Genomic DNA, 27,308 nt, shown 5'->3' with positions numbered 1-27,308 from the left:
ACTAGATAGCCATGCATATATATACTCCGAAGATGAAATCCTAGATATCCCGAGACGAAAGGGCCTAACTATGCGTAGGCATATTCACGCTAGCCTTCTGCGATCCAGCATCCTCGCTGCGCCACAGGCTGGTGACAGTCTTCTGCTGGGTGTAGAACTGGAGACCAGGCTTGCCGTAGAACGTGTTGGCTCCACCACCAGCGACACTCTTCTTGTTACCGGTGAAGGAGAACATGGGCAGCTAAAGAAGGAAACCGATTAGCGATGAGGCTCATGTTGAAAAGGGAACGGGCACTTACGGGGACGGGAATGGGGACATTGATGCCGACCTGGCCGGCTTCGATCTCGCGCTGGAACTTGCCAGCAGTGGCGCCGGAGCGGGTGAAGATGGCGGTACCGTTGCCGTACTCGTTTGCATTGATCAGCTCAATGGCCTCGTCGATGGTCTCGACATTGAGGCAGACAAGGACGGGGCCGAAGATTTCCTCGGTGTAGCACTTCATGTGGGGTTTGACGTTTGCGATGATAGTTGGGCCGACCTGTTAAGCATTAGGAGCAAGCTCAAGAGGAATCATGGCGAATTGCCTCGGAAATCACTTACCCAGTTGCCGTTGGGGTACTTCTCCGGCTTCTGTCCCCTGCCGTCCAGCAGGATAGTCGCACCCTCCGCCTCAGCGCTGGCAATCAAACCCTCAATCCTCTTCTGTGCCTCTGGGCTGATGACAGGACCCAAATCAGCACCTGGCTCGAATCCACCATCCATCTTGAGCGCCTTCGCCCGCTCCGCAATCTCGGGGACCCAATCCTTGGTCTCGCCAATCATGACCAGAGTACTCAACGCCATACACCGCTGACCAGCAGCACCGAAGGCTGCACCAGCAATCGCATTGAGGGCGTGGTTCTTGTTGCAGTCCGGCAACACAGCAGCGTGGTTCTTAGCGCCCAAATTGGCCTGGACACGCTTGCCATTGGCAGAGCCGCGGGAGAAGATGTATTCACCGGCCTTGTTGCTGCCGACGAAACTGATGGCCTTGATGCGGGGTTCGTCAAGGATGAAGTCGACGGTAGGGGCGGAGCCATGAATAATGTTGACCACGCCAGGAGGGAAACCAGCCTTCTCAGCGAGCTCGGCCAAGATCATGCAAGCTCCGGGGTCACGCTCCGAAGGCTTGATGACGAGGGTGTTGCCGACGACTGTCGCGATTGGGATGGACCACAGCGGAATCATAGCGGGGAAGTCTGGTGAGAAATTAGCTTCAAGTCATTGTGTATTGCTAGGTAGCATCCCAACTTACTGAACGGGCAGATGGCCGCAACAACACCCAATGGCTCCCGGTAGCTCCTGGTCTCCATATCCTTCGCAACCTCCAGCACCTCTCCGGTCATCTGAGTGGTAATACCACACGCAGTCTCCGCAACTTGCAGTCCACGCAGAACATCCCCCTTCGCGTCCGCAGTGGTCTTGCCCTGCTCCAGCGTGATGCTCGCCGCCAGGCGGTCCCAGTGCTCCCGAATCAGCGCAACATACTTGAACATGATCGCCTGACGAGCCAGTAAGCTGGTATCCCGCCACGCGGGGAAGGCCTTCTGCGCGCTGTCGACGGCCGCCTTGAGTTCCTCGTCAGTGCTCTGCGGCACGCGAGTCACCAGGTTGTTTGTCGCCGGGTCGTACAGGTCTATCCATTTTGTGGCCTTGGACTCGACGAACTTGTTGTCCAGGAAGTTGGTGGTGTCGATCGGTGCGGAGATGGGTTCGTGGGACGTGGGGAATGACTCCGGGGTCGAAGCAGCAGACGTCGTCGCAGGCTTTAGGTGCTGTACCGTTGCGTGTAGACGCCGTGCGGCAATCTTGCTTGTGCTGATTTTTGGCGATGACATTCTGGAGGAGAGAGAGGCAATACGCGGTGTGGAGGAGCGACTAGCTAGGGAAGCAATGTTTCGGGAGAGCACACGCCGAGCCGCCATAGCTAGGAGAAAGAGGTTGAAAATGCTGTAGAAGCTGAGTCTGAGGTCGAACTGACTGCCCAGGCACTCGCAGGAAGGAATTCTTCAATTTTGAGGACTCGGCGAGCTTGTATGCGGTAGTTGTTATCCGCTTTATTCGAGCGACATCGGTAGCCCTTCAACAAGCGGGGCTGCGCGCCTAAAGCCGAGCTGCCGGACGTAAACCGAATAGCGTCACTCTTTTCGGGGCCTTATATATCCACCCCGACGTCTCCATTAGCCCTCGGTTTGTCGGCTATACATATATCTTCATTGCAACTGGGTCATAACATTTCATCTTCAGCGCGAGAGCTATAGTACAGAAGTAGCAGCACCAGGGCCCCCAGAGCAATAGTTTGACCATTGACGATATCCACGAATAGTCCAAGCATACAGCACTTTCTCCAGCTCTCTCACCACTAATCGCGGCGAGCCCAACTTTTTGTCGATTCCTTTTATCGCACTTACTAACGAGGCTTCTCAAATGCTTCCTCCGCCAACATTTCAACCCCTACGACGCAGTAGAGCGAGTAGTGCGCTTGTTAGCCTCAGCCTGCGCCTTCTCCACACCGCTGGCGACCGCCGCGGCTGCCTTGTCCTTGCCCTCGACCGCGGCATCCTTTGCCTTCTTCGCGGCATCCTTGGCCTGCTCCTTGGAAGGAGCCGACGCTCCGCCGAAGATGAGAGACCCGAGAATAGCGAGAACGGTAAGGGCGATGGCACCAATACCACCAGCAACCTCAGGGACGAACTTGATGGCCTCAATGGGGTCACGCTTGGCAATGGTAAGGAAGAGGTCGATCTTGTTCTTGATGTAAGCGACCGGGTCCTCCTTGAAGGTGGACTCAAAGGGGTTCTCGGGTGTCTCTGGAGCTTTGGGAGCGGTAGCCTCCTCTTCGGCCTTCTCAGCTGGGAGCTTCAAATCGAAAGTCTCCTCTTTGAGCTTCTCAGCATCCTCGACAGAGTGTCCAATGTAGATGTTGTCGAAAAGGATGTCGTTCTGCATGGTCCAGATTTCAAAGCCAATCTGGGAGTATGTTAGTGTCTGTTGGAGTTTACCACGTTTAGGATATCACTTACAGCACCAATGGGTTCGAACTTGGCCGGGGTCTTGTCCTCGAAGTAGGCAGGGTTCTTGATCTTCCTTGGCTTCCAGACGCCCTTGTAAGCCGGGTTGTCAATGACAGGTGCGCTCCATTTGCCCTTGTATTCTGGGTTCTTCTTCAGGGGAGATTCCCACTTTCCACAGCCAGAGGCCTCCTCGCACTTGGGGTTGGGGACAGTGGGAGGAATCCAGTCACCATCTTCCTCATCATCCCAATCTTCGGGCTTCTCGGCCTCAGGATCTGGGATAGAGGTGGGCTCGTCCTCGAGCCAGTCCTCAGGCTTGGTGGCCTCGGTGTCAACGATCTCGAACGGCGCATCCTCATCCCAATCCTCGGGCTTGGTAGCCTCTGGGTCAGGAATGCGGGCCTCATCAACCCAACTCTCTGGCTTCTCATCCTTGGGATCGTCAATCTCCTTCTCCGGGTTGACGGAGGGGCTGAAATCCTCGAGAAGGGTGCCGTTACGGATCGACTCGCCATCGATCTTGATCTCGAAGGTGTTGTCTGGCCTGACAATGAGAGTGTAGAGCGAGGTGGTCTTAACGATGCGGGCAGTGGGCGGGTTCTTGAGGTGCTTCTCCTCATATTCGCCAGTCTTGGGGTTCTTGTGACGGAAGATGAAGTGGACCTATATAGCTGATTAGCAAGCAAACCAATATGGTTAAGCAAGTTACACAAACCTTGTTGGTGGCACCGCACTTGTCAGGACCAAACATGATAATGTACGGGGAGGCGTTGGAAAACTCCTCGGCGTGGAGGGCCTTGTTGTCCTGGAGAAGCTTCATATAAGCTCCACCGCACTCGAGACCATCTGTAGCCAGTCAGTATCCCGTACATGTAGAGGAAATGGGAGCAGTCTCACTTTGAAGCTTGACTTCGTACTGCACAACAAGGGTCTTGCCCTTATTGTCAATCTTCTTGGGGAACTTGGCGGAGATGGCATGGTGAGCTGCCTTGTCCTTGATCACCAGGCCCTTGTCCCCTTCGATGCCCTTCAGCACGGTGGGCTCCTCAACGGCCCAGTTGCCAATGTAGGCCCACTCCTCTTCGGACGACTTATCGTTCTCCTTCTTGGAGTGGGACGGCTTCCACCTGGTATCCCAGTCGTCGGTAAATTGCTCAAGGAAGGGTGCTTTGAGAGTAGTGGGCTGAGACAAAGTTAGCAGGGCGTGCTAGAGAGTAGGCATTGGACTAGGGCAGCCAGCATACCGTGAACGTAGGCTTCTCCACGGCAGAGGACGTCGCAGACTCGACGGCAGACGACACAGATGAGGCGCCTTCTTCGAGGTCGTCGGCGATGTCTGCGCGCACGACGGCGGCCGACAGGAGGGCGGTAGCAACAACACCGAAACGCATCGTGGCAGCGAGTTGCCTACTGGCTGGCAGAGGTCTCTTCGGTGATTTGGGGAGAGTGGTGGATCAGGGTTGACGGAGGACAGAATCGTGGGGGATTCTTTATGTAGAGCGGGCTCTGGCGTGAAGGACAGATTGCCGTTTAACTACTTTCTAATTTCGCCGCGGTGGTGCCCCAGCGCGCGCCTTCCCATTGGTGAATGCAGTGCATCAGCCATGGCGGGAAAAGCCCCAGCCTCATCCAAAGACGTTTCTAGAAATCGTCTACTTGTCCTCTTGAGCTGACGGGACCTGCTGCATGTTTTGCAGCCAATGCTCTTTGTGGCTGCCATGTCTCTGACCGGGCCGGCGCAGTGAAGAAGCGAGCTGTGCAGAAGCAAACCTATTCCTATTGAACTCCTTTATTCTCTGATATAAGCTGCTCTCAATTCAGAGTCAGCCTTTGTCGGAGATGGTCTCACTCACTAACAGCTACAAAGATACATACCCGCTAGGGCGGAAGGCCGATTGGCGTAGAACACATCATGGCTTCAATGCCACGTTTGAGGAGAGACAAAACGTTAGCGTACTTCGTAGATAGGCTAGAACTATGTCTTAAGCTGTAGCTGCACTGATTTCCGTGGTTCATAGATGTCAAGAACGTCCAACATACGAACAGATACAAAGAACCATGTCAGAAACCATGAGCGAAGGGTCTACCTAAATCCTCATCGGGGGAAGAAAAGGTTGACGAATCATTAGGGCTACTTCGGTACTATAATTGGAAGGCAGCTACATGTTTTCGAAACGAACCCTCGAGGTATGGCGTTGACTCTGATGTCTTGCATTGGCCCATCAATACTATCTACGGTATCGATTATACTGTGTATGCTCAACGTTCCGTAAGGATCCAGGGTCCGCAGACCAAAGTCTCATACACCCATCCAACCACACACTCTCCGCATCTTCTCCTTCCCTACATCTATTCTAGTTTCAACTGCTGAAATTGCTGAATGCTCAACTCCCTATTCCGCTGCTCCGCCAAGAAGTCCTCCAGCTTCTGCTTCTCAGCCTGCTGCACCGCTCCGCTGACCTTCTTCTCGAAGTCCGGCGCGCCGAGCACCTTCCTCTGCTTCTCCACACCCTCTGCGGCCTTCTTCATCTTCTCCGTGCCTTTCTTAATTTCCGCGTCCAGATCCACACGACCTTTCACCTCGACGAACACGGTCGCGCTCGTACCGACGCTGAATACAGCGCAGCCAGTAGGTACCGGCGCATCAGGGCCAATGATAGAGACGGTGGCGACGCCCTTGGCCGCAAGGGCCTTGATTGCCAGGGTTTCGGCAGTTGCGGTAGCCAAGGCGGAGGGGGTGAGGGCTTGTACGATAGCATGGCCGTCTTCTTTAATCACGTACTACATTATCAAGTAAATATTCGTCCTGGTAGAGAAGGGATAAATGAGGCCATTCAACTTACCTCTGCCATAAGAGAACGTATACCAGCCGCGCAGCCTATTACGAGCTCATACTGTGCCTCTGCCTCAGGGTCGTCCATTTCGGGCTGGTACTCTGGGTACTTCGCCCGTGTGATGGAGGGACACGAGTCTTCTGGGCGTCTCGGCAGGCGCTGCCAGAGCTCCTCAGTCAAGAATGGTGTGAATGGGTGGAGCATAGTGAGGCCGCCCTCTAGCGCAGTGTAAAGTGTGTTCTTCGCGCTCTCCTTCTGCTCCGGCGTGCTGGACTCGTCTTCGAAGATCGCTTTCGAGTTCTCGATGAATGTGTCGCAGATGTCGTTGTAGAAGAACTTGTACGCAACCTGGGTCGAGTTGCTGAATTCCCTAGCCTCCAGCTTCTCGTTGATCTCCTTAGCCGCTCTAGAGAATTTGTGGAGAAGCCATCGTTCTGAGAGAGACTCCTGTCCTGACTTCGCAACGGTTTTCCGTGGCACAAAGTCTTCGCCAATGCGACCGAGGACGAACTTTGTGGCTTGGTATACCTTGTTACAGAATCGGCGGTACCCATGAAGGACCTGCACATCGAAGGCAATGTCTGGGAACGATAGTTAGCGAACATGTGCTATATAAGGAATTACTTCGATGACTCACCTCCACCTCCCGTAGTGTATCCACATAGCGCAATACGCAGAGCATCAGCGCCGCACTCGGGAATACCGTTCGGGAAAGCTGTTCGTTGATACTTCTCGGCAGTCTTGAGCTCCTTAGGATCTAGGTTGCCCGCCAACAGCTTCTTGTGCAACTCTGGTAGTGTGATCGAGTCCATGATATCTACGGGATCAACGACGTTTCCCAGGGATTTAGACATTTTCCTGCCTTCCGAATCTCGGATCAAGCTGTGACAGTATACTTCTTTGAACGGGACTTTTCCGGTCAAATGAAGAGAAAACATGATCATGCGCGCAACCCAGAAGAAGATAATGTCCTAAGTACGGCGAATTAGCACACTCTAACCTCGTTTGGTAGAACATTGAATTCCAGAAGAGATTGCTCACTCACCCAGCCCGTTTCCAGCACGGAAGTAGGGAACAGTTTCTCGAGGTCATGAGTTTGATTTGGCCATCCTAGCGTTGAGAAAGGCCACAGACCAGACGAGAACCATGTGTCGAGAACGTCCTCGTCTCGCTCAAGAGTGAGCTTCTTGCCTGGAAACTTCTTCTCGGCCTTGGCCTTCGCCTCTTCGTCGGTCCTACCGGTCACCCATGCCTCGTTGTCTGAGCTGTCAACGTTTTGACCCTCAAACTTGACAAGATATGCTGGGATCTGGTGGCCCCACCAGAGCTGCCGGGATAGACACCAATCATTGATGTTCTCGAGCCAGTGATAGTAGGTTTTCTCCACATTCTCCGGGCGAATTTTGATGTCGCCGTTCTTGGCGACCTTGATTGCTTCTTGTGCCATGCCCTTCATGCGCATCCACCATTGCGGTTTCATGATGGGCTCAATCACATCCTTCGACTTATTACAAAGTGGAACCTAGATAAGTTACATTAGTATTAGAGTATGCGTCTCAATTGAGTATAAAAGGGCCTATTACCTTCATGGGATTGTCCTTCTTCTCCACGAAAAGTCCCAACTTGGTAAGCTCCTCGACAACAGTGTACCGAACATCGAACCGCTTCTTGCCCTCAAAGGGTCCAGCATTGTGGTTCAGAGTGCCATCATCGTTCAGGATGTTGATAAACTGAAGGTTGTGTCGTTTGCCGAGTGCAAAATCGTTCTGGTCGTGAGCTGGAGTAAGCTTCACTGCTCCGGTACCAAACTCCGGATCGACGTAACTATCAGCTATGATAGGTAGGAGACGATCAACAAACGGGTGCTTTGCCTTCTTCCCGACAAGGTGCTTGTACCTAGCGTCATCGGGATGAACAGCTATGCCAGAGTCGCCAAGCATAGTCTCCGGCCGAGTGGTGGCCACCTCAAGAAACCCATCTTCCCCATCTAGAGGATATTTGAATGTAGTGATGCATCCAAACTCCACCTTGCGGTCATAGCCTGGGACGTCCAGTAGTGTGCGGCCTTCCAGCTCCTTGTTGTCGACTTCTAGGTTCGAGAGAGCGGTGTTGAGTTTCGTGCACCAATTGACAAGCTTATTTTCGCGGTAGATTAAGCCTTCCTCGTGTAGTCTCACAAATGTCTCGGTGACAGCGGCGCTCAAGTTCTTGTCCATGGTGAAAGCCTCGCGTGTCCAGTCGAAGCTTCCTCCCATTCGCCTTAGAACTTTGTTGATCTTGGTATGATATTCTTCCTTCCACTCAAATGTTCGTTCGACAAATGCCGGCCGTCCCAGGTCATATCGTGTCTTCTTTTCTCGTCGCCATAGCATGTTCTCCACAACGCTTTGGGTAGAAATACCAGCGTGATCGCAGCCCGGTACATAGAGTGTAGTAAACCCCTTCATCCTGTGCCAACGGATCAAGAGATCCTGCAAAGCGGTGGCAAGAGCATGCCCGACGTGTAGAGCTCCAGTAACGTTCGGTGGAGGAATCGGGATGACGAAGTGGCCGGCAGGCTTGACCTCTCCATCCACAAACTCGGGCTGGAAGAAGCCCTCCTTCTCCCACCAGTCATACCACGCACTCTCCACAGCCTTTGGGATGTATGCCTTGGTGAACGGGTCATCTAGCGGCCTCAGAATTTTCTTCTCGCCCTTGGGTGTCTCCTCCACATACGCCGGCAACACCTCTACTTCCTCCTTCTTTTTCTTCTCTTTTGGCTTCGCAGCCTCCTTCCCACCTTTGCTTCCATCCACGCCCTTCAGCTTTGCTTGTTTGTCCTGGAACTTCTTGTCTTTCTCGGCCTTCTTCCGCTCCTTCTCAAGCTCTTTCTCCGTCTTCACTTTCTTCGCGACGCCCTTCTCGCCCCCATCCTTTCCAGGCGCGGATTGTCCCACGGCGTCTGAGCTCGCAGCTCCCACAATTTCACTCTTAATGCCATTGCTCAGGCTCGGGGGGGCGCCAGTCGCTGGGCCAGTTGCCTCGCCCGTGGGGTTGTGGGAAGCGGCATTGAGCGCCATGTTCGTGGATTTATGGCGTCGGTACGCAGCCAGAGGTACAATTGAATGGATTGGAGCTGCAGTGGAGTGGGTAGTGCGAGGGATGCGCAGGAGCAGCGCGCGTTGGAGGGATATAGCTCTGATCATACAAAAAGTGTGAGTCGAGGGGGTGACTCCCGCATGAAGACCCACGTGAGTCAAATCTTAGCGCGCCAAGGCTTCGGTGGGGAACATTCAACAGTCAAAATGCTTTCCGAGGTTTGATACATGGATAGTCCGCGGTTCTGCATTGGCGTGAACTATGATGGTACATAACAATTTCACAGCACGCGTCACCCATTAAAGACATTATCTCTTTTGGATATCTACTTGAAGGAAAGCCCCTGCTCCATGCATCACGAGGGATTGTCCAAAAAAGAGCATCTCATCCGGCGAACCAGTATCCTACTACGGTGTCCACTATTTCCCGACGCCGCAGGAAGTCAGTATAACGCGCTGTTCCATTTTCCTTCCACGACCTGCCTACTTGCATCTGGAGGGTGCCTGGAGGGTTGGTGAAGAGTCAGCGACCAAAGCCCCAGCGTCAAGAGTGGCTGCCGCTGCTGGTACATTTCAGGATCGAATGTGTTTTGCTCACAGACACTATAAGCAAGTCTTGTCGAGGTAATGTCATTGATTTGGAAAGCCATTTTGGTGTCCAGACACTCTCGCTAGTAGGTACAATCCAGGAGTTGGTCAAGAGAGGTTGGATGAGAGAAGAGGATATGGTACGTATGCAGACGCCAGAAGGGATAGAAGAAAACTAGATGGGTATCGGTCACGAGTGGGAGGCGGTCGCGTTGTGGTTCTGCATAGCTTGTTGTCGTACAGCCGAGAAGTAGGGGTGCGCCATGGCCTCTTTCGCTGTGAGTCGTTCCTGAGGCCAATTAGTGTAGGCCGTAAGCACAACAGGAAGGTTACATACTTGATGATCGTATCTTAGAAGCTTATCCAGGAAATCAATAGCATCATTGCTGACGAATCGCTGGTTCTCCGCGTTGATGAACGAATGCCAGCTCTTCTTCGGGAATCTCCCCAGGATGTCATCGTACTGAGCATCCAACTCGATGTCGTACTTGTCTAGGTAGTCGAACAGGTCCTCGGTACCTAGCACTTTGGCAATCTTGACGAGCTGATCCGAGTTGCTTGTGCCGTGGAAGAAAGGCTCTTTTCTGAATATCATCGAGGCAAACATGGCACCCAGCGACCACATATCCAGAGAGTAGTCGTACTCTTGGAAGTCCACAAGCAGTTCCGGACCCTTGAAATAGCGTGATGCTACGCGAACGTTGTATTCGGTTCCTGCATGGTAGAACTCGGCGAGGCCCCAATCAATCAATCGTAGCTGGACTCGATTAGCCTGTGTCCATCCATCCTTCCAGCCGCTTCGACAAATTACCTTGCGCTTCTCGTGATCTATCATGACATTGTGCGGCTTCACATCCCGATGCATGATACCCTTGCTGTGGCAAAAGTCCAGCGCCTTGAGCAGTTCATAAATGTAGTATCGCACATCGTAGTCGACGAATTTGGGGTAAAGGCTCCGGAAATCGGTGTTGTTGACATATTCGAATATTAAGGAGGGTGTTTTACTCTGCAAGTGTCAACAAAGAACACATCAGCCCAGGCACATCAACATGAAAGCTGGTTACCGAAAAGGATCCACCGACCTGATTGTCCCGCACGACGTCTAGCAGAGCGACGATGTTGGGCCCGCCGGAGAGGTTCTGCAGGATCTTGATCTCTCGCTTTATCTTCTTCTTCTTGACAGGCTTGAGGACTTTGATGACGCATTTCTGGTAGTTGACGACGTTTATGCCTTCGAAGACCTCCGAATACTTGCCCCGGCCTGCGATAAGTGTCAATATAGCCTCTCGCGCGGATTGCATGTGAACGAAGACCTTACCGATTTTGCGCACGACTTCGTAGTTCTCTAGGACGCCCCAGGAGATGTTGACGCTGTCGTAATCCCAGTACGCCCGCGGCATCTGGGCATTCACGTCCGTGTACACGCGCGCCATACTGGTCGCCGCGCCGGTAGTATTGATAGCCAGTTTGTAGGATGGCGACGCAGTGACCGGCTGCTCGATGTCGGCAGCGGTCTCGCTCTCAGAGGTGCTGGGGGGGTGTTGTTTATGCCAGGGAGACGGGGGCGGCTGCTCGCGGGAACCGTGGAAGCACAGGGCGGAAAATCAAAGTGATGAAGAGGGTGACGGCAGTCAGCAGCACGAGGTTACTGCACTGAGGGCGGCCAGGCTTTTCCTCCCCTCGTTGTGGTGATGGCGGGGCAGTCTCTGGAACGCTCGGATTGGGAGAGGGACCGTGGTGCAGGCTTCGGAAGGCTGCTTGTGTGGATTTGGTCAACGCTGCCTGCACGTGATCGAGAATTTCATTGAACAGCTCTGAACAGATTCACTTACCACCTCTCTAACACAACATCACGGTCCGAATAAAACAGGTTGCGGTGGAAATATGTTCTACGATCTGAATGTGCCCTGGACTGCCTCTGACAGAGAGCTTCAGCGCACAGTTGCATTCCTGGACGAGCGTAAGTTCTATTTGCTTAACTGCAGCTTCCACAAATTTGACTCCTCATAGTAGGATACGATGTGGTCGCCCTCACCCACACCCTTTCAGGGAAGCTGCCCGCAGACCTGGTGAGTCTATCTTTTGCTCCTTCTCAAATTCAAACTATCCTCCTAGATTTTAGAACGGCTTTCTCAACATCTACGAAGTGTCGCTACCGAATTCATCATGTATGCGGTACCTATACTAACCACACGCCTTTCTACAGACCTGCCCGATCCCGACCACCCTCCCATTCCCCACACCCTCTCGTCTACGCTTCCTCCGCCGCTGCACCCTCATCCTAGCCGACCCCTCCCAAAACCACCGCATCTCACAGCTCTCCGCCGCGTACGACATCCTCGCAATCCGGCCCACCGACGAACGCACCCTCAAACAAGCCTGCGAGTCGCTGGACTGCGACCTCATCTCCCTGGACCTGACACAGCGACTGGGCTTCCACTTCAAGTTCAAGATGCTAGGCCAGGCCATTGAGCGCGGCGTGCGCTTCGAGATATGCTATGCGCCTGGCATCCTAGCCGTAGACGGGGCCGCACGCAGGAATCTGATCGGGAACGTGGTGGGGCTGATACGCGCGACGAGAGGGGGCCGAGGTCTGGTCATTAGCAGCGAGGCGAAGACGGCGCTGGCGTATCGCGCGCCGTCTGATGTTATCAATCTTGCGTCGGTGTGGGGCCTTGGGCAGGAGAGGGGCAAGGACGCGGTGTGTAAAGAGGCGAGGGGTGTGACTGTCACGGCGCAACTGAAGCGGACGAGCTACCGGGGCGTAGTCGACGTGGTGTATGGTGGGGAGAAGCCAGAACAAGTGACCAAAGCGCCGGCACTGTCAAAGGCAGAGAGGGCAGAAGCCCAGAAGAAGCGTAAAGCTGATGCTATGAACAGCAATGGAGGATCTCTAGCGGGGAACTCTCCGAAACCGGTACCGAAGCGAGACTTCAAGAGACAAGAGAAGAAAGCAAAGACTGAGGGCCAGGTAGAAGTGGCACCCACCAAGGACGCTGCATCAGGCACTAAAGTCAATGGCGTTACTAATAATATGCCTATTCGAATGGAAGACTAAATTACAAAACCATCGCTGAAGTACTCTGGGTATTAGTGATGAAGATAAGAAATCGCCGTATTAGACCGCCAGTGTCTGAAGACCCTCCGTCATCCTGTGGGCTCCGGATCTCGAGCGCCCAGGTTGACTGTTACTGCCGATTGCAGGGCTATCGTACTGATATCAAAAGGGAGTCCATTTGCTCCCACTGTTGAGGACGAATCAGCTACTTGCGAAAGGGCGATTGCCTCGCTAGAGGTGGTCGAAGCTGCTGGAGTCGAAACGGCCTCTGGAGACGATGCAAGGGCCGACGAGGCGACAGGCAAGCTTTCTGTCGCAATGGCGGACGAGCTGTCCGCAGACGAGGCGATACTACTCGATGCTACCGAAGAGGCGGCTTCTGCCAGGGCGGAACTCGACGAAGGTTCAGCCACCGAGGCTACAGAGGAGCTGAATCCTACGAGAGATGTCGATGCGGCAATGATAGTCGAAGTTGAACCTAATGCTTCAGGGGAAAGCCCGAACCCAGACGACGCTGCTGCGGCGGCGGAGGCCTCGGAGGCCACGGTAGCAACAGTCAATAGAGTCGACATAGCTGGGGTTACGGCTGTCATAGCAGAGTATGATGCCACCTGGAACGGTTGCGCAGCGTTGGGTTGTGCATCAAAGCTTCCCGCTGGGCACAAGCACTGGCACGTGCACATGCTGTTGTCTGCTGAGAGAACTGTCGAGGGTTGCACCACCGTGACTGACGGTAGTGCTAGAGCGGAGTCCGTGAGGGCCGTTACCGCGGCTGCTGATTCAACAAGAGACGCAGATGATTCCACGGAAGATGCGAGAACGAAGGGAGCTGTGGCTGCGGCGCTAGCTTGACAGATCTATACGGCGCGTCAGAAAGGATGAGAGAGATCAGTAAAGAATCAGCTTACACTCTCAGTCATTGTTATGAGCTGGAACTGGGATACTGTGGAAACAGCCATTGAAGTGACAGTCTCGGTCGAGACCTGCACAGCCGTGATCGTTGCATAGACTGTCTGAGCGACAGTAACTTGATCATGCTGAGTTTCTGTAATAGTAACCTTGCATAGTCAGTTGCGCTGTTCGCGACATCAATTCTCAATGAACGTACTGCAGCAGTCTGAACCTGAGTCTGGACGTCTGTAACTGTTTTTTCTTCGGTCACCTTCCTTTCCTCGGTAACTGTGACATTCCTATACCCCATCAGAATCAAGATCCAATAGTGAAATTACCCATTACTTACGAGAGGCTGAACTCTGCCAGCGTGAGGGTTTGTGCGACCGTGATGGCAGCAAGCTCGGTGTTGTTGCCCTTATTTCCATCGTCTTTCCCATATCCTTTGCCTTTGCCTTTCCTATCGCCGCCCTTTGCACCATTGTAGTCCCCTTTACCGTCTTGCTGCTTATGGGCCTGCATACCATCATTGGCTTGCTTGATCCCACCCTTCCCATGACCCAGTCCGCCACCGAGACTATCTGCAGCGATCTATCGGTGATCAATTAATAATTGCCAGAAGTTTATCAAAGGTCCATACGAACAGTAGGTATTAGAAGAAGCTCCAGCACGACAAGAAGGGCTAGCGTCCATCCGCTCTTTATTCTCTTCATGCTTCAAATGTGGACTCAGTTGATGAATAGGAAAATCGAGGCTCGCTCAGATGTTTGAATAAATGTATAAGAGTTAAAGAAGCAGACCAGCTGGATAGCGAATCGCGCCGTCAAGACATGCGAAGAAAAGACTGTCGAAAAGAAGGAAATCGTGGGGGGAGAATAGTGAGCGAAAATCACCACGCGATCCAAAACCAAGAGAGGTCCCAAGAATGGGCCTCCGTCATACTAAATAACACTTTTGTTTGATACCCGGCGCACATCGCCGCGGCTAGGTCTCAGTACTGGGCCCGTAATTGAACGGGAGGCGCCCATGGCAGCAGGCTGTAACGGCCTCGGCGTCCCGTTGCGTGGCCGCCATGTCCAGAGCCTTCTGGCGGCTCAGGCACCCAGGGCAAAAGTCAGTGTTCTAGCGAATCGCAGTCTCAGGTAGGTCTGGCTACGAATGTGATGAAGTGGCTGACACGCATAGTGTTGTAGGTGATTGCCGACGAGACGGGCGGCGTTTCATCGCCCCTATGGAACTTTTTGCCCGAGATATGAAGGATGGCCATTTCATCCTCACGTGCCTAAGAATCATCCGAAGAGCAACTTGACATTCGAGAGGATGGGGCATGCGGATTAGGCACTCTTGGCTGCGCATGCTTCGTATTTATGGTTTCTGTTCGTGGTTGTGTTTTCCTAACCAGAAGGGGTCGACGCGATAGAGTTTTAGCAATGCTCAAGATCGGAGCTAAAGAGCTTTTGGAGAGCCAACCAGGCGCAGCATCGGTAGGATACTCCATAAATAACGGGGGGCCAGATCGTCGAGGGAAATGTCACCTCCAAAGATCGTAATGCCGAGCCGCTGCTAGATCCTGTCGTCATCATCAAGATCATAATGTTCGCGGATACCATTCTTTGTTCATTTCTTCTAGATTTTCGTGGCCGTAAGACAACCAGACATTTAGGCAACCTAGTTATCAGATTCTCTATTATTGTTATATAAAACGGCTACGGCCCCTTCGTATTGTTCCTCTACGTCATTTATCATTTCTATATAGAGAACGAAAGAAGTAATCGCAAACATGGGCACCGTCCACGTCCTGGATAACTACTACCTCGCCATTTCCCTCCTTATTACGGTCGCCTACCAACTCTTTTTCTTCTCCATTGCATTCAGTCTCAAATTCGACAAATTAACTGATTTTGCTGGTGGTACAAATTTCGTCGTTCTTGCCATTGTCACTCTTGCGCTCGGCGGTGATCGTGGAAATGCACGCAATATCGTCGCTTCGATTTTCATCATGGCCTGGGGAGCACGTCTCTCGGGTTTTCTTCTTTTCCGGATCTTGAAAACTGGGTCAGATGATAGATTTGACGATAAACGCGACAAATTCTTCCCGTTTCTGGGGTTCTGGGTAGCGTATGTTCACTCCCTCCCTATCTTTTATGACTTTGATCATTTTTCGCCTCACTTCCTACTTCATTTTTCAAGCACTTCTTTACCAAATCTCATCGTCTTCGTAAACTCTAGACTAACGCTTCATCAGCCAAATGCTCTGGGTCTGGGTTGTCTCACTGCCCGTCACAATCCTCAACTCCCCCAACGTATCCCAATTCTCGCAACCTTCCTTCGGCACCGCCTGCGACATAGCAGGGGTAATCCTATTTTCCATTGGCTTCATCATGGAATCCGTCTCCGATATCCAAAAGTACCGCTTCCGTAGCGCTCATGGTCGTGACGGATCCGTATGCGACGTTGGTTTCTTCAAGTACACGCGCCACCCCAATTACTTTGGCGAAATCCTCATTCAATTCGGTACGCTCATATTTCCTCGTTACCCCCTCACTCTACGTTCTAACAACTAACAGGCATCTTCACCATCGCCGTTGCCCCGGCCGCCAACCATCGCACTAGCGGCGGCGCAACATCAGCACTATACGCATCAATTCTGGGGTCAATCTTCCTCACTACGCTATTGATGTTCGTGTCCGGGTTGAATCTGCAAGAGCGGCCCGGCGCGAAGAAGCGGTACGAAAAGGGTGACAACTGGGATGGGTACGCTACCTACCTTCGCCGCACGAGCATTCTGGTCCCCTTTCCGCCGAGCGTTTACGAGAAGCTACCTGTATTCTTGAAGCAGACTATCTTCCTCGAGTTCCCCATTTATGTGTTCGATCCAGCGAAGCATGCAGATCAAGCGAAGACGCAGAGCAATGCGGCGGAAGAGGGCAGAGGAAGCGTTGAGAACGGAAGGGGAAGTGAGGAGCAGAACCTACATAATTAATAATTGCGGAGAAGTCAGTCTTCTAGATATCGATGTATACCCGTTTTGCATTCATCGCGAGTCGAAAGGCGTTAAGATAGTCAAGTTCTCTGTTCTTCGTAGACATTCAGTGTGTATATTAGCGCTATGAGGATGCTCAGCAAGCCTAAGTCGACCAGTTGGGCCCCGCTTGTGCTTCTCCATACCGTCAAAGTGAACATATTCTTTCAGGCCTGGCTTCAGTGTCGCGTTAACACCGTGCCGGACTCCAGCATACATAGCACGGACTAGCTCTCGTTTATACATCTTATTACCTTATATTTTCAGCGTTAACCCATGATTCGATTCGGAGTATCCTGGATTTTATATTTTAAGGATGGGGTAAAATAAGACGGTGCGCGGGTTTGAAATCGGGCCACTGTAGATCTGGACTTGGGTTGGACTATATTAACTTACTTTTCACAAACCTGAGGTGTCCCTGGTTATACTTCTCGACAACACACAATTTCAGGGTCCTGATTTAGCGTGTCGCGCCGTTGATATCCGAATTGTCGGGTGGATACAGACATTTGAATAGAGGGAGGAGATGACCACGCTGAACCAGGGCGTATGTCGTCCTAGACTCCATTGTACTGAAGGCCTCCAAGAATTTTTCTAACTCAAATGATCGACTTTACTGATCTTACATTGAGGACATCGTCGCCCAAGCCTCAATCTTTGCAACACCATGAATAGAGCGGATTTCCTTCATCTGTTGTACAGCAATATATGTACAACGTTGCCATCTTATATATACACCTCCAGCAAATTATGCTTGACGCCGTGACCATGCCATACCCAATATCTACAGTGCCTTCGGAACGCTATAATTCATACACACAAGCATGAAATTGCGCACTTAAGCCGGTATCTGGAAGCCGTATCCAGCCATGCAACTCCGGTATTTGGAGACCAGGTCCTGGCACTCGCCTTGGGGGTTGTCGGATTTCGAGAAGAGCATGCATTCGTCGCGGGAGTTCTTTTCGTCCTTGCATACGCAGCAAGGCTAGAGGTTTTCTCAATTAGCTTCCGGATAAATATATAGAATCATGCGACCGATTGGCGGTGATTAGGCGTGAGGACGGTACCTTTGGTTTCGCCGCCTCTGTTCCCGGTGTCTTGAGATCTGCGCCCATATTCGCGGCGGTGGCGGGCGGTGGCATTGATGGTACTAGAGACATCTTAGCTATTTGATAGACTCCCCTTGATACTACGGTACTCACCTGATTGTCCTGACCCCATTGCGACGATGTGAAGAATGTGAGTGCGCGTTGAGGGTGCTTGGAAATCAGGCACAGAAATGTCGTCTTGTCGCTCAGGTCATCCGGCTTGGCATTCATGCCCGAGGCGACAGGGATGTTCGCCGCCTCGGAAGGAAAGCCCCACCAACAACCAATTCACTGCTCCCACACAAACTCACATAAATACCTTCCCCCGGACTACGTTTCCTACAACTACAACTACCTCTTGGACTTAACTACCTTTTGGATTTCATCCCTGGGTCCGCTCTGCGCCATGGCTTCAGCCAAGATTTTTTCCCTCGAAGGCAAGGGCCTCAAGCTCGATACCGCTGAGGACATCGAGCCGCATATCAAAGCGCTGCGGGAGAACGATGATGTGGAAGAGGTCAGATTCTTAGGAAACACGCTTGGCATAGGCGCCTCGGAAGCTCTCGCGAAGGTGCTGCATACGAAGAAGAAGTTGCAGGTTTGTTTACTCTCCTTGATCCCTACCTTTCACTCCTACCGCACATCTGCCTTCGTGAAAAAAGCCCCTTTCATGTGCTTCGATCTATCCAGCACACACATTAACTACCCTCCTTTCCTCCCAGATCGTCAATTTCGCCGACATCTTCACCTCCCGCCTCCTCTCCGAGATCCCCCCCGCCCTATCCTCCCTCCTAACCGCCCTCCTCGCCCTGCCCGACCTCCACACCATTAACCTCTCCGACAATGCTTTCGGCCTCAACACCCAAGCGCCCCTCGTCACCTTCCTCGCCTCCCACGTGCCCCTGCGCCACCTCATTCTCAACAACAACGGCCTCGGGCCCGCCGCTGGCGTGCTGATCGCCGACGCCCTGACCGTCCTCGCAGGAAAGAAAGCCGCGGCTCGCGCTTCTGGCAAGAAAGTTCCAGATCTTGAGACTGTGATTTGCGGCCGCAATCGGCTGGAGAATGGCAGTATGGCGGCTTGGGCGAAGGCGTATGCGGCACATACGGGTGTGAGGGAGATCAAGATGGTGCAGAATGGGATCCGACAAGAGGGAATCGCGCATCTATTAAAAGAGGGCTTGTCGCAGACTACGGCGTTGCGGGTGCTGGATTTGCAGGATAACACCTTCACAGCACTTGGTGCGCGGGCCTTGAGTGATGTGGTGGGTCGCTGGCCGGAGCTGGTGGAGTTGGGAGTGGGAGATTGCTTGCTTTCCCCACGAGGTGGTGTCATGTTGGCGACGGCACTGGAGAAGGGCGGAAACCAGAAGCTGGAGGTTTTGAGGTTGCAGTATAACGATATCAATGCTCAGGGTGTCAAAGGCATTGCGGGCGCGGTGGAGAAGCTGCCGGTGCTAAGACGTGTGGAGCTGAACGGGAACAAGTTCAGCGAAGAGGAAGAGGCGATTGACGCTTTGCGGGAGGCGCTTGGTGCGAGGAAGGAGAAAGCCGGAGTCGAGGACGAGGATGACGAAAACTGGGGTCTCGATGAGTTGGACGAGCTCGACAGTGAAGATGAAAATGAAGAAGACGAGGAGGGCGTTGCGAGTGATCAGGAAGAAGAGGGTGTTGAGGTTGAGGAGAGGGCTGCTCGGGAGGTGGCAGATACGCAGAAGGCGGAGGAGGAGCCTGTGGCTCAGCAGAAGGATAAGAAGGTGGACGAGTTGGCAGACCTGTTGGGTAAGACCGAGATCAAATAGGCCGCTAACTCGGTGTCTCGAAGAAGGCTGCTACCCCTGGCTTGTATGTGTTTGACTGCTTTGGAGCGTTGGTAAGCGGTACATAGCGAGTAAATACCTTGGCTAGAGTATAGAAATCATTTCCACTATCACACGTCTACTTCAAATTGTTTGTGTTCATATTTTAGATGTTTTGCTTCCCGACTCCAGATCCTAAAAAAAACATGCTCCTTCCTTTCACGTCTCTTCTCATTTACCCTAACCCTCCCTCAGGATATCTACACCGCGAATCAGACAAAGCAAAAAGAAAAAGAATCTAGCGGCTGCTGAGAGTCGAACTCAGTACCCTCTGATAGCACTGCTGCAGTCAGACTATGAAGTTGTTAGTTTGGTGTTTTCCACCGTTGTAGAGGTGGTGACTTACTGCTCTACCGCTGAGCTACAGCCGCGTTTTGATTGGACGACGGCGAGGTTTGTATGAATATGTAGGTGCAACAAAGCTTCTTTGCTGCGATAAAATCCAAGCACGATATGTGGTGTGTGCTAGTGGCTTGGTCAGGTAAATTGGCAAGTCGGGTTGTTGAGATATAAGTCACTTACAGTGCCTTGTCATAGATATCCGCACACTTTTCTGCCACTGTTCGAGGGACTTCAACCACCTATGGAAGTCGGGGGCAGCGGATACCCTTCCAATATGCGATCTTCGCACACCCTGCTGACGCTGTCTGGGATAAGCCCGCGAGTTTGCAATCTGTCCAAAATGGCGAAACCCTCTCATTTGGAATGCTGAAAATACTATAAAGCTCCTCACGTAGCGGTAAACGAGTGTACGGATTTCCATGACGAGGCATTGTATCAAACGCAAACACAGTGGCAGAGGGTGAGCATTCAGATATATTTATGGATCTGCTTATTAAATAGATACCGGAATCGTAACTATCTCTACTAGCTTGTAGAGCTACCCCTTTGATCACCCATCCATATTAGTTCCCTAGCCATTCTCCGGTCATCGCAAACATACTCTAAGGGAAACTACATCACCACGCCTACATAGCAAGAGCCCATTAGGAGAATACATGACACCGTTCTGAGCGCTCAATTTCCGCCAGTCTGATCTCATGTCCACAGTGTACTGGTCAGGATCATCAGCAGTCTCTGATGCACGGTCTGGTGTGAAAAGCTCTACCGCGACGTAGAGGTCAGAATTTTCAGATATTCGACTGCTTTCGGAGTCCGTGTCAAGTGAGAGAATATGTTCGGTACAGGAGCGGGAAAGCTCAACATGTATGTGCTGACTGTGGAATTTGATTGGAGGGGAGTGTTTTGTGAAGATGCGGTGATGGATGATACCTGGGTCAAGGTGGATTATCTCTTTAGATGCGGCGGGCTCTGCGTTGGTGAGTCGACCTGCCTCTGTTTCTTCTGGGATGTCCTTGAGAAGCCCGGGTTGAGGTTCGGATGTCTCTAGGAGGTTCGATGAAGGCGCATTGAAGTCGTTTTGAGTCGAGGTAATGGGTGATAGAAAAGACGGCGGCGGGCTGAACATTGAGTCTCGTCGTATTGGCATGGCCACGCTGTCCTTAGCTTCCTGGCTGCTGACTTTATTAAGCCGCAATATACCAGGATGATCGTGGCCACTTGGCTGAGGGTTTAAGACGATCGAATTGGTTGCAGCGATGTAGGACGGGGTTAAATTGGTAGCCCTCGATACTGGAGGATCAAAGTGACCGGTAGCCTGTCCTTGGTCAAGAGCTCCGGATTTTGGCCTGACAGTTGATGTAATCGAGACGGCGGATGATGTGAAAGGAGGCAGAGGAAAAATCATGCTCTCATTAGGATGCTTCCGGGCCAACGGTCCCGCTTTGATAGATTCAACAATCTTATTTTCAATGGTAGCGTTGAGCTGTATCAAAACATCATTCAAGTACGCTCTTTTCCGTGGTGTCAGCGATTCTAGCTGGTCCATATCTGGAAGTGTCCATTTCTCGTAGAGCGTGCCGTGCGTCTTAGGCGTATAGAACCCGCCATGGAGTTTGAAGAACAGATCACAGAGAAAGCAAGCACTTTTACTAGAAACAATTACTCGTGGAGGCATAGTATTTTGGCTCTGTTGTTGTTCGTAGTATAGCAGAAGCTTCATCTCTGCATGGACTCTGAAACGGGTCTCGTTGACTTGAGTTCGGATTTGGTTATGGAGTGCTTTGAGATCGGTCGAGGTCCGCTGGCGCAACTTTGTTTCTGCAGCGTCATTGATTGCTGTTGGGTGATCAAGTAGGTATCGATTCAATAAGCCGGCGGTGTTCGGATTCACGAGTCGATTGGTCGTCCTCCTAAGATCGGCCGGGCGAAGTGGGATATATCGCACCTCTATAGAGCGAAGGATCGGGAATCGAGAAGTAGCTGACAGAAGATGATCACATGCAGAATAGTAATGCCCCAGTTTTTCAATCTTACGTATCAAAGTAGATTTTGTACTTGGGTCCCACGGCTCCTTCGACGGGAGGAAATTAAGGACCTGTTTTAGTCCATCCATGTGGTTGGTGTATATGGTTGCTAAAGTGTCCAGGATGGTCTTCAGCAGTGAGAGACCTTTCTCAGATCGAGCTTCTTCTTGAGCTAGTTTCTCGAGCCGTCCATATTGCTCCTCGAGGCTCCTTGCCAGCGGCCATAAAGCCTGATGATCGCAAGGTAAGGCACGGTGGGTATCCTGGAAGCTCTCAAGAACTCTCCGGAGTCGTATTGCCACAGAAACTTTCGGGCTCAGATTTCTTTGCGATGATAATTGATGTGTTGAGTCAAGACGACGAAGCAATCGAGACTGACTGTGTGATGCTATTTGGTGTCGTAGTGCTACACGGTTCTGTTCGTCATGCTCTATACCATGTAAGCTGAAGTACATTCAACACATGTGACCGAGAACAAACCGTAAGCTTCCCGTTTCAAGATCTTCGCAACTCCGTCGATTCCAACTCGGAGAACCTCTTGGCCGTCGATGTTTACGGCGTAGCTCAGGATAACGCCAGGAGGATTGCGTTTCTCCTCCATGCAAAGAGCCAAGATACGATCTGGTTTATCGCTTGATGCCAGCAGAAAAGAAAGACTTTCCAAAATAGCTTGCTCATGTTTCATACTCAACGTCCTCTTACTAGACGGCAACTTTGGGGCCGGATTCGTACCAGCTTTTTCCGGCTCGGGATTGAGCTTTTGAAGAAGAATAACATTCTCTGCCAGCTGCACCAATGCGTCAGACATACTTACCTTCAACGACTTCTAGAGGCCCCCAAGGCAGAAACGGAACGCTCATGGCGGGAGTTATGCAGGCCTCATGCGGCTCAGCGCTGCGTTGCACTAGGATGGACGTAATTGGATGCGGCATGTGCGGTGCTTCAGCGAATGCGGCGGCTTGCATGCTTATCTGAGCCTTGGGAGATGAGCATGCTCTATCTTCCAGATGAAGAAAAGAAAATAGAGGGTGACCATATTTTAATGATTTGCTTGCAAGGTCGTGTTGAAGTCCAATGCGACTGAGGATTTTCGGCCACCGTTTTACACTTCGTTGACAATATCATTAAGCAACAAAAGCTCACTCACGTTGGTGAGCTCACTAGGTCTTGCGAAACATGTCTTTGGGATGATATTGCACGGGACCAAGTCAATGCTCCAGTTAGAATATACAAGAAATCGGTTATATGCAGCGTCAATCATCCATCACTCATCACTATCATCGTCTACAATCCTCCTTATACGCTTGCGCTGTCTAACTACCGGTACGTCGTTATCGTCATCGTCATCGCCATCGTCATCGTCCTCAATGACCTCAGGTTTCCTTTTGCTAACCAACGTACTGGGATCCGGGAGCTCCTCATCCTCGTCACCGCTCACGACCTCTTGAGAGATATAGAACATCGGTGTCTTTGTCTGAACCTTACTAATGCCCTTCGTGACCTTCGGTATTGTAAGCGATCCGTTGGCCGAGTCGATGTTTGGTAAGGACGAGCTAAATTCCCCAATCACTTCGTCATCATCGGCAACGAAATCTGCAAGCTCTGAGTCGAACTCTTCTTGCTCGGGTTCGGACCCAGAAGTGTCGGAACCCAAGGTCTCGGCTTGCGATGGTATGCGCATGCGAGGGTCCGTAGGAGGTGGACTGCTCGATGCGCCTTCTTCAACCAGGTCTGATATGCGGAACGCTTGGGGCCGCGCGGTCGGACGAGCTTTTTGGCGAGCTGGGGTCTTGGGCGGGCGGCCGCGAGGTTTGGCAGGCAGTGATTGCGGCTTAGAACGCGGTGCTTGTGCTCGATCTTCAGTCTCGGAGGTATAAGAAATAATATATTCTTCTCCGCTAACGAGGCTTGTCCCTAGATCAGCATGATTGAAGTTGTTCTTGAATTCCTCAACCTGATCCTCGTCCATCCGATGCATCCTCCGTAGCATATCTACGATAGACGAGGTCAAGCGGCTCGGACGCCGGAAAGCTGCGGTCCTGGCCATGATCCGCTGTCGAGCTGGATGAGCTGAAAAATTTAGAGCGCCAATAGTTGGCATATCATCGTCGTCGATGACGGGCTGGTATCGACGCTCGAGATCTTTCATTTCCATATCAGTGAGTAAAACTTCTTCCAATGCTCCTAGGACAACCGGCTCTTCACTGGGGTATTTCTTTTCCACCTTCCTCTTTGCGCTTCGTCGAGTGGGGACTTGCTCCTCGGCGTCATCACCACCCATCTTTGATGCTTGCACGAACCCAGTTCGGACATTGTCAGGCATATGAAATTTCTTTGGCGGGCGTTTAGGGGCTCTACCACGACCCTTCTTCGGTTCAGGCAGCTCTTTTTGTGAGTTCTCGAACGGGATCTCGACGTGTCGTTTATCAACAACAGGTTGCACCTCCTTTGGCAGAATCCGTCGAGAGCGTTCATCGTGGAAGGCGAACCGGGACCCATTGGCAATAAGCTCTTGCATCTTTTCATAGTTATCCTTGGCCCTGATGGCATCGGTTTCCTCTTTGCCCTTCATTTGCAGCAAGATGATCTTGCCAGCACGCTTGCGACCTGTCCGTCCCATTCGCTGAAGCATACGTATAGGCGAAGCCTTGGAATCATAACAGATGATGAGATCGACTTCACCAATATCCAAGCCCTCCTCACCGATAGAAGTGGCAATGAGAGTGTTGTAGAATCCGTTCTTGAATTTCTGAATGACGTCCAGCTGCGTTTTTTGGTCCATGCCCTCGGAATGCTTCGAGGCGGCCTGTCCTACGAAGACATGAGGTCGAATCATAGGGCTGTTTCGCTTCAGAACACGGACAATCTCGTCGGCGCTGTCTCTGAAATGGGCAAAGACCATTATTCGGGTACTCGATGGTGGGGCGCCCTCAGGACCTCTACCTTCTCCAGCGTTCACAAAATGCTCGAGGATGGCTTCTTGCAGAAAGTCGAGTTTAGGATGGCCGACGAAGTTGTCGTTGTTGACCCAAGCGTGGAGCCTAGTCATCAGCTTCTTGAAGTGCTCGCTATCGATGATCATCTTCTTATACTTTGAATTTTTCTCGTCCGCCGCCGTTCTGAAGCCGACGAGCCCTTGGTAAAAAGGGCCCAGACCATGGTATTTGAGGAGTTCCATGCTATGTGACAAGCTTCCGAGAATAGTGAATATGGTGTTGACCATGCCCTTGACACCGAATGAAGCATTTCGGCCCGCATCCTTCATCCATTTTTGGCGACCCATCAAACAGCCGTAGGGTGTTAATTCGAGAGGGTTCTTACTCCAAAACGCGTTCTGTGCATTGAGCTGGTTCAAGACAGGCTGCACCGCCTGGCAATAAAACGACATACACATCTCCATCTCGTCCGAGTTCTCGAACACATGTGTGTCAATCTTCCTGCTGTGGACGTAGTTTCGAATGTCGAGGGACTGCTCAGTTCTGATCTCGACTCGTGAAATGTCCAAACCATCGATGACTTTCTGGACCGACTCAACGTCCGACCCAGGGGTAGCAGTTAGTGCGAGCACGCGAAAGGATTCGTTGAAGCGGCGTATGAATGTGACAACCTCGACGTACGCATACGCTCCTGTGGCTCTATGAGCTTCGTCAACCACTAGAAGGACGATCTTCTTTGGATCGCAAATTCCGGTCTTGAGATCGTTCATGATAGTTTGTGGAGTCATGAAGAAAACTCTTTTGGTCAACCACTCCTCTGCCCTTAGTCCCGGGCTGATACCACCTGTGAGCATGGTAGTCTGTGATCGCGGTATGCCCGCTATCCCGAAGCAGGCCTCAACTTGTTGTGATACAAGTGGTTTGGTGGGCGCAACGAAGACGATCTGAGCATCTATAGTCCAACGGAACCAATTCAGCATGATCGTAGCAGCGATGAAAGTCTTTCCAAGGCCGGTCGGCAAGGCCACCAACAAGTTATGGAAAAGACCGCGCGCAACAATGTTGAATTGGTAATCTCGTATTGTTCCGAGATTGATCGGATAAACCCAAGTCTTCATAGCTTCCTGATCGAGCTTGTGATGGGTAGGCGGCTCGGGTTTTTGTGACGCAGTGAAGTTGTAGCGTCTCTTGACCTGTGAAGCTGGCACGGGTTCCTTGTTACCTAGCGTTCCGAACAAAGTTGTTTGACGAAGTCCAGTCTGAGATGCGACGAGACGACGAGCTGGGGACACTTGAGACGAAAGGAAGATAATATCATCCTGCTTCTGTGGAGACGAAGACGAGTCGAAAGCGTCAGAGGGAATGTCGGCGAGCTCCAGGGCGGCATCGAATGCTGCAATTTGAGCTGTGTTGAGGGGTAGCTTAGGAGACTCCCCGCCACCAATGCTTACAGAAGAAACACGACTCACGGCAGACGTGTTCTTCTCAGTGAGGGTAGCGTCTTTTGAAGTACCCTTTTTTGATATGCGCGCACTCGTTTGCAGCTGCGCGGTGTGGTCTCGGTCATTTTCTGATATTTGACCAGCAATACCCTTGGCAGAACTAGGCCTTCCACCCAATAGTTCCTCCACTCCGGCACTGGTAGGAGTTGGGTTCCGACTCTTCTGCCATACTGGTCCTCTAAGAGTCTCGGGGCTCGAATCAGAATCGGGCAGTTGGGTGGCGTAGATGTCGTCAAGATTGATGACCTTGGTAGGAATGTGAATCCTGTGTTTGGGCTTCTTGGGCGCCTTCTTGGTGGGAGACTCCGCTTCTGGAGCGTTCTCCTTGCCTTTGGGCTTTCTTGCTCTCTTTTCCTTCCCAGTGGAGCTAATGGAGGTTGCTGAGGTTGATTGGGCCAGATCGAGATCCGTTGAGATTTGAGCAGCGCTTCCTTTGCGTCGCCGCGGCGTGGTCTTGGTGGCTCGTGGCGCCTTATTTGGGCTGTCTTCTTGATCTGGTCGGTTCTTCGTCTTTTTCTGTGGTCTATTTTTCAGATGGGCGTTGATGCTGGTGGCGAACGGCGCAGGATCAAATGTGCCTTCACCCTCCTCACTCTCAGTACCAACCCTGCTTTGGCGCCCCGCTTTCTGGACCGGCTTCCTTGTTATCGGAATGTCACTGTCGCTCTCGTTTTCATGGTCGGATACATGTCCTGCCAACCGCCGCCGCTTCTGTGGCCTTGGAGACGGCAGGAATGCTGAGGCGGCGCGCTCAACTTGGGTGGCAACCTCGAACAGCTCGTCATCGAAGTCGCCATAGTCATCGGTGTCCGACATTGCAGTGCATTGAAGCACCCGGTTCAGAAGTCCTGGAGTGGAGTGAAGGTAGTCGTGGAGACAGCTCGGCAGCGACGTGTGATGCACGCGTTGAGGCGAGGCAGGTGCAAAACGCCAAGCCGAGAGATCGGAGTGGAGCCCAGGCCATGGTCCCTGCTGAATCATCTCCCACACCAATGAAGGCGCGGCTGTGGCGCTTTTGTGTAGCCGTAAT

The 27,308-nt window shown here is 52.1% G+C and overlaps 12 protein-coding genes and 1 non-coding gene across 13 annotated transcripts; 4 read left to right on the top strand and 9 right to left on the bottom strand.

Moving 5' to 3' along the window:
* Nucleotides 1-64: 64 nt before the first annotated feature.
* BDZ99DRAFT_489206 (methylmalonate-semialdehyde dehydrogenase) lies at nucleotides 65-1,878 on the bottom strand (the record flags this gene model as incomplete). Its single annotated transcript, XM_033722970.1, has 4 exons — nucleotides 65-241; nucleotides 300-539; nucleotides 602-1,239; nucleotides 1,296-1,878. The coding sequence occupies 4 exons, from the start codon at nucleotides 1,876-1,878 to the stop codon at nucleotides 65-67; spliced, it is 1,638 nt and encodes a 545-aa protein (XP_033575540.1).
* Nucleotides 1,879-2,494: 616 nt separating this feature from the next.
* On the bottom strand, nucleotides 2,495-4,445 carry BDZ99DRAFT_390136 (Calreticulin-domain-containing protein; the record flags this gene model as incomplete). Its single annotated transcript, XM_033715672.1, has 5 exons — nucleotides 2,495-3,010; nucleotides 3,064-3,717; nucleotides 3,770-3,900; nucleotides 3,952-4,237; nucleotides 4,299-4,445. The coding sequence occupies 5 exons, from the start codon at nucleotides 4,443-4,445 to the stop codon at nucleotides 2,495-2,497; spliced, it is 1,734 nt and encodes a 577-aa protein (XP_033575539.1).
* Nucleotides 4,446-4,919: 474 nt separating this feature from the next.
* BDZ99DRAFT_499852 (uncharacterized protein) lies at nucleotides 4,920-9,059 on the bottom strand. The gene is made up of 5 exons (XM_033723682.1): nucleotides 7,472-9,059; nucleotides 6,934-7,410; nucleotides 6,526-6,859; nucleotides 5,898-6,469; nucleotides 4,920-5,835 (listed from the first exon to the last, which is right to left on the bottom strand). The coding sequence occupies exons 1-5, from the start codon at nucleotides 8,948-8,950 to the stop codon at nucleotides 5,404-5,406; spliced, it is 3,294 nt and encodes a 1,097-aa protein (XP_033575538.1). The 5' UTR covers nucleotides 8,951-9,059; the 3' UTR covers nucleotides 4,920-5,403.
* Nucleotides 9,060-9,616: 557 nt separating this feature from the next.
* BDZ99DRAFT_58497 (Pkinase-domain-containing protein) lies at nucleotides 9,617-11,095 on the bottom strand. Its single transcript, XM_033728745.1, has 4 exons — nucleotides 10,875-11,095; nucleotides 10,621-10,817; nucleotides 10,368-10,562; nucleotides 9,617-10,313 (listed from the first exon to the last, which is right to left on the bottom strand). Exons 1-4 carry the CDS (start codon nucleotides 10,987-10,989, stop codon nucleotides 9,747-9,749), a joined length of 1,074 nt encoding a protein of 357 aa, XP_033575537.1. The 5' UTR covers nucleotides 10,990-11,095; the 3' UTR covers nucleotides 9,617-9,746.
* Nucleotides 11,096-11,440: 345 nt separating this feature from the next.
* Nucleotides 11,441-12,614, top strand: BDZ99DRAFT_489203 (PHP domain-like protein; the record flags this gene model as incomplete). The annotated part of the gene is made up of 3 exons (XM_033722969.1): nucleotides 11,441-11,516; nucleotides 11,567-11,625; nucleotides 11,763-12,614. The coding sequence occupies 3 exons, from the start codon at nucleotides 11,441-11,443 to the stop codon at nucleotides 12,612-12,614; spliced, it is 987 nt and encodes a 328-aa protein (XP_033575536.1).
* BDZ99DRAFT_464433 (uncharacterized protein) lies at nucleotides 12,559-13,471 on the top strand (the record flags this gene model as incomplete). Its single annotated transcript, XM_033720309.1, has 1 exon — nucleotides 12,559-13,471. A coding segment is annotated over exon 1 (529 nt), but the record flags the coding sequence as incomplete, so codon positions are not given.
* A 210-nt stretch (nucleotides 13,472-13,681) lies between these two features.
* On the bottom strand, nucleotides 13,682-14,218 carry BDZ99DRAFT_478048 (uncharacterized protein; the record flags this gene model as incomplete). The annotated part of the gene is made up of 4 exons (XM_033722145.1): nucleotides 13,682-13,690; nucleotides 13,723-13,804; nucleotides 13,855-14,096; nucleotides 14,150-14,218. The coding sequence occupies 4 exons, from the start codon at nucleotides 14,216-14,218 to the stop codon at nucleotides 13,682-13,684; spliced, it is 402 nt and encodes a 133-aa protein (XP_033575534.1).
* A 1,067-nt stretch (nucleotides 14,219-15,285) lies between these two features.
* Nucleotides 15,286-16,488, top strand: BDZ99DRAFT_572412 (DUF1295-domain-containing protein; the record flags this gene model as incomplete). Its single annotated transcript, XM_033728194.1, has 3 exons — nucleotides 15,286-15,623; nucleotides 15,751-16,019; nucleotides 16,073-16,488. 3 exons carry the CDS (start codon nucleotides 15,286-15,288, stop codon nucleotides 16,486-16,488), a joined length of 1,023 nt encoding a protein of 340 aa, XP_033575533.1.
* Nucleotides 16,489-17,365: 877 nt separating this feature from the next.
* BDZ99DRAFT_522109 (uncharacterized protein) lies at nucleotides 17,366-17,748 on the bottom strand (the record flags this gene model as incomplete). The annotated part of the gene is made up of 3 exons (XM_033725680.1): nucleotides 17,366-17,512; nucleotides 17,595-17,677; nucleotides 17,730-17,748. The coding sequence occupies 3 exons, from the start codon at nucleotides 17,746-17,748 to the stop codon at nucleotides 17,366-17,368; spliced, it is 249 nt and encodes an 82-aa protein (XP_033575532.1).
* A 165-nt stretch (nucleotides 17,749-17,913) lies between these two features.
* On the top strand, nucleotides 17,914-19,520 carry BDZ99DRAFT_446138 (ran GTPase activating protein 1). The gene is made up of 2 exons (XM_033717957.1): nucleotides 17,914-18,213; nucleotides 18,338-19,520. Exons 1-2 carry the CDS (start codon nucleotides 18,022-18,024, stop codon nucleotides 19,415-19,417), a joined length of 1,272 nt encoding a protein of 423 aa, XP_033575531.1. The 5' UTR covers nucleotides 17,914-18,021; the 3' UTR covers nucleotides 19,418-19,520.
* Nucleotides 19,521-19,714: 194 nt separating this feature from the next.
* Nucleotides 19,715-19,845, bottom strand: BDZ99DRAFT_t54. The gene has a single exon. It is a non-coding gene; the product is annotated as a tRNA-Gly (tRNA).
* A 441-nt stretch (nucleotides 19,846-20,286) lies between these two features.
* On the bottom strand, nucleotides 20,287-22,648 carry BDZ99DRAFT_499846 (uncharacterized protein; the record flags this gene model as incomplete). The annotated part of the gene is made up of 3 exons (XM_033723681.1): nucleotides 20,287-21,652; nucleotides 21,851-22,270; nucleotides 22,321-22,648. 3 exons carry the CDS (start codon nucleotides 22,646-22,648, stop codon nucleotides 20,403-20,405), a joined length of 1,998 nt encoding a protein of 665 aa, XP_033575530.1. The 3' UTR covers nucleotides 20,287-20,402.
* Nucleotides 22,649-22,889: 241 nt separating this feature from the next.
* Nucleotides 22,890-25,664, bottom strand: BDZ99DRAFT_464429 (uncharacterized protein). Its single transcript, XM_033720308.1, has one exon. The coding sequence runs from the start codon at nucleotides 25,628-25,630 to the stop codon at nucleotides 23,105-23,107; it is 2,526 nt and encodes an 841-aa protein (XP_033575529.1). The 5' UTR covers nucleotides 25,631-25,664; the 3' UTR covers nucleotides 22,890-23,104.
* Nucleotides 25,665-27,308: the final 1,644 nt, after the last annotated feature.

This window comes from Mytilinidion resinicola (genome assembly GCF_010093595.1).
Source record: "Mytilinidion resinicola strain CBS 304.34 unplaced genomic scaffold BDZ99scaffold_12, whole genome shotgun sequence".
Taxonomy (NCBI): domain Eukaryota; kingdom Fungi; phylum Ascomycota; class Dothideomycetes; order Mytilinidiales; family Mytilinidiaceae; genus Mytilinidion; species Mytilinidion resinicola.
This window is presented reverse-complemented; position numbering and strand designations above follow the sequence as displayed.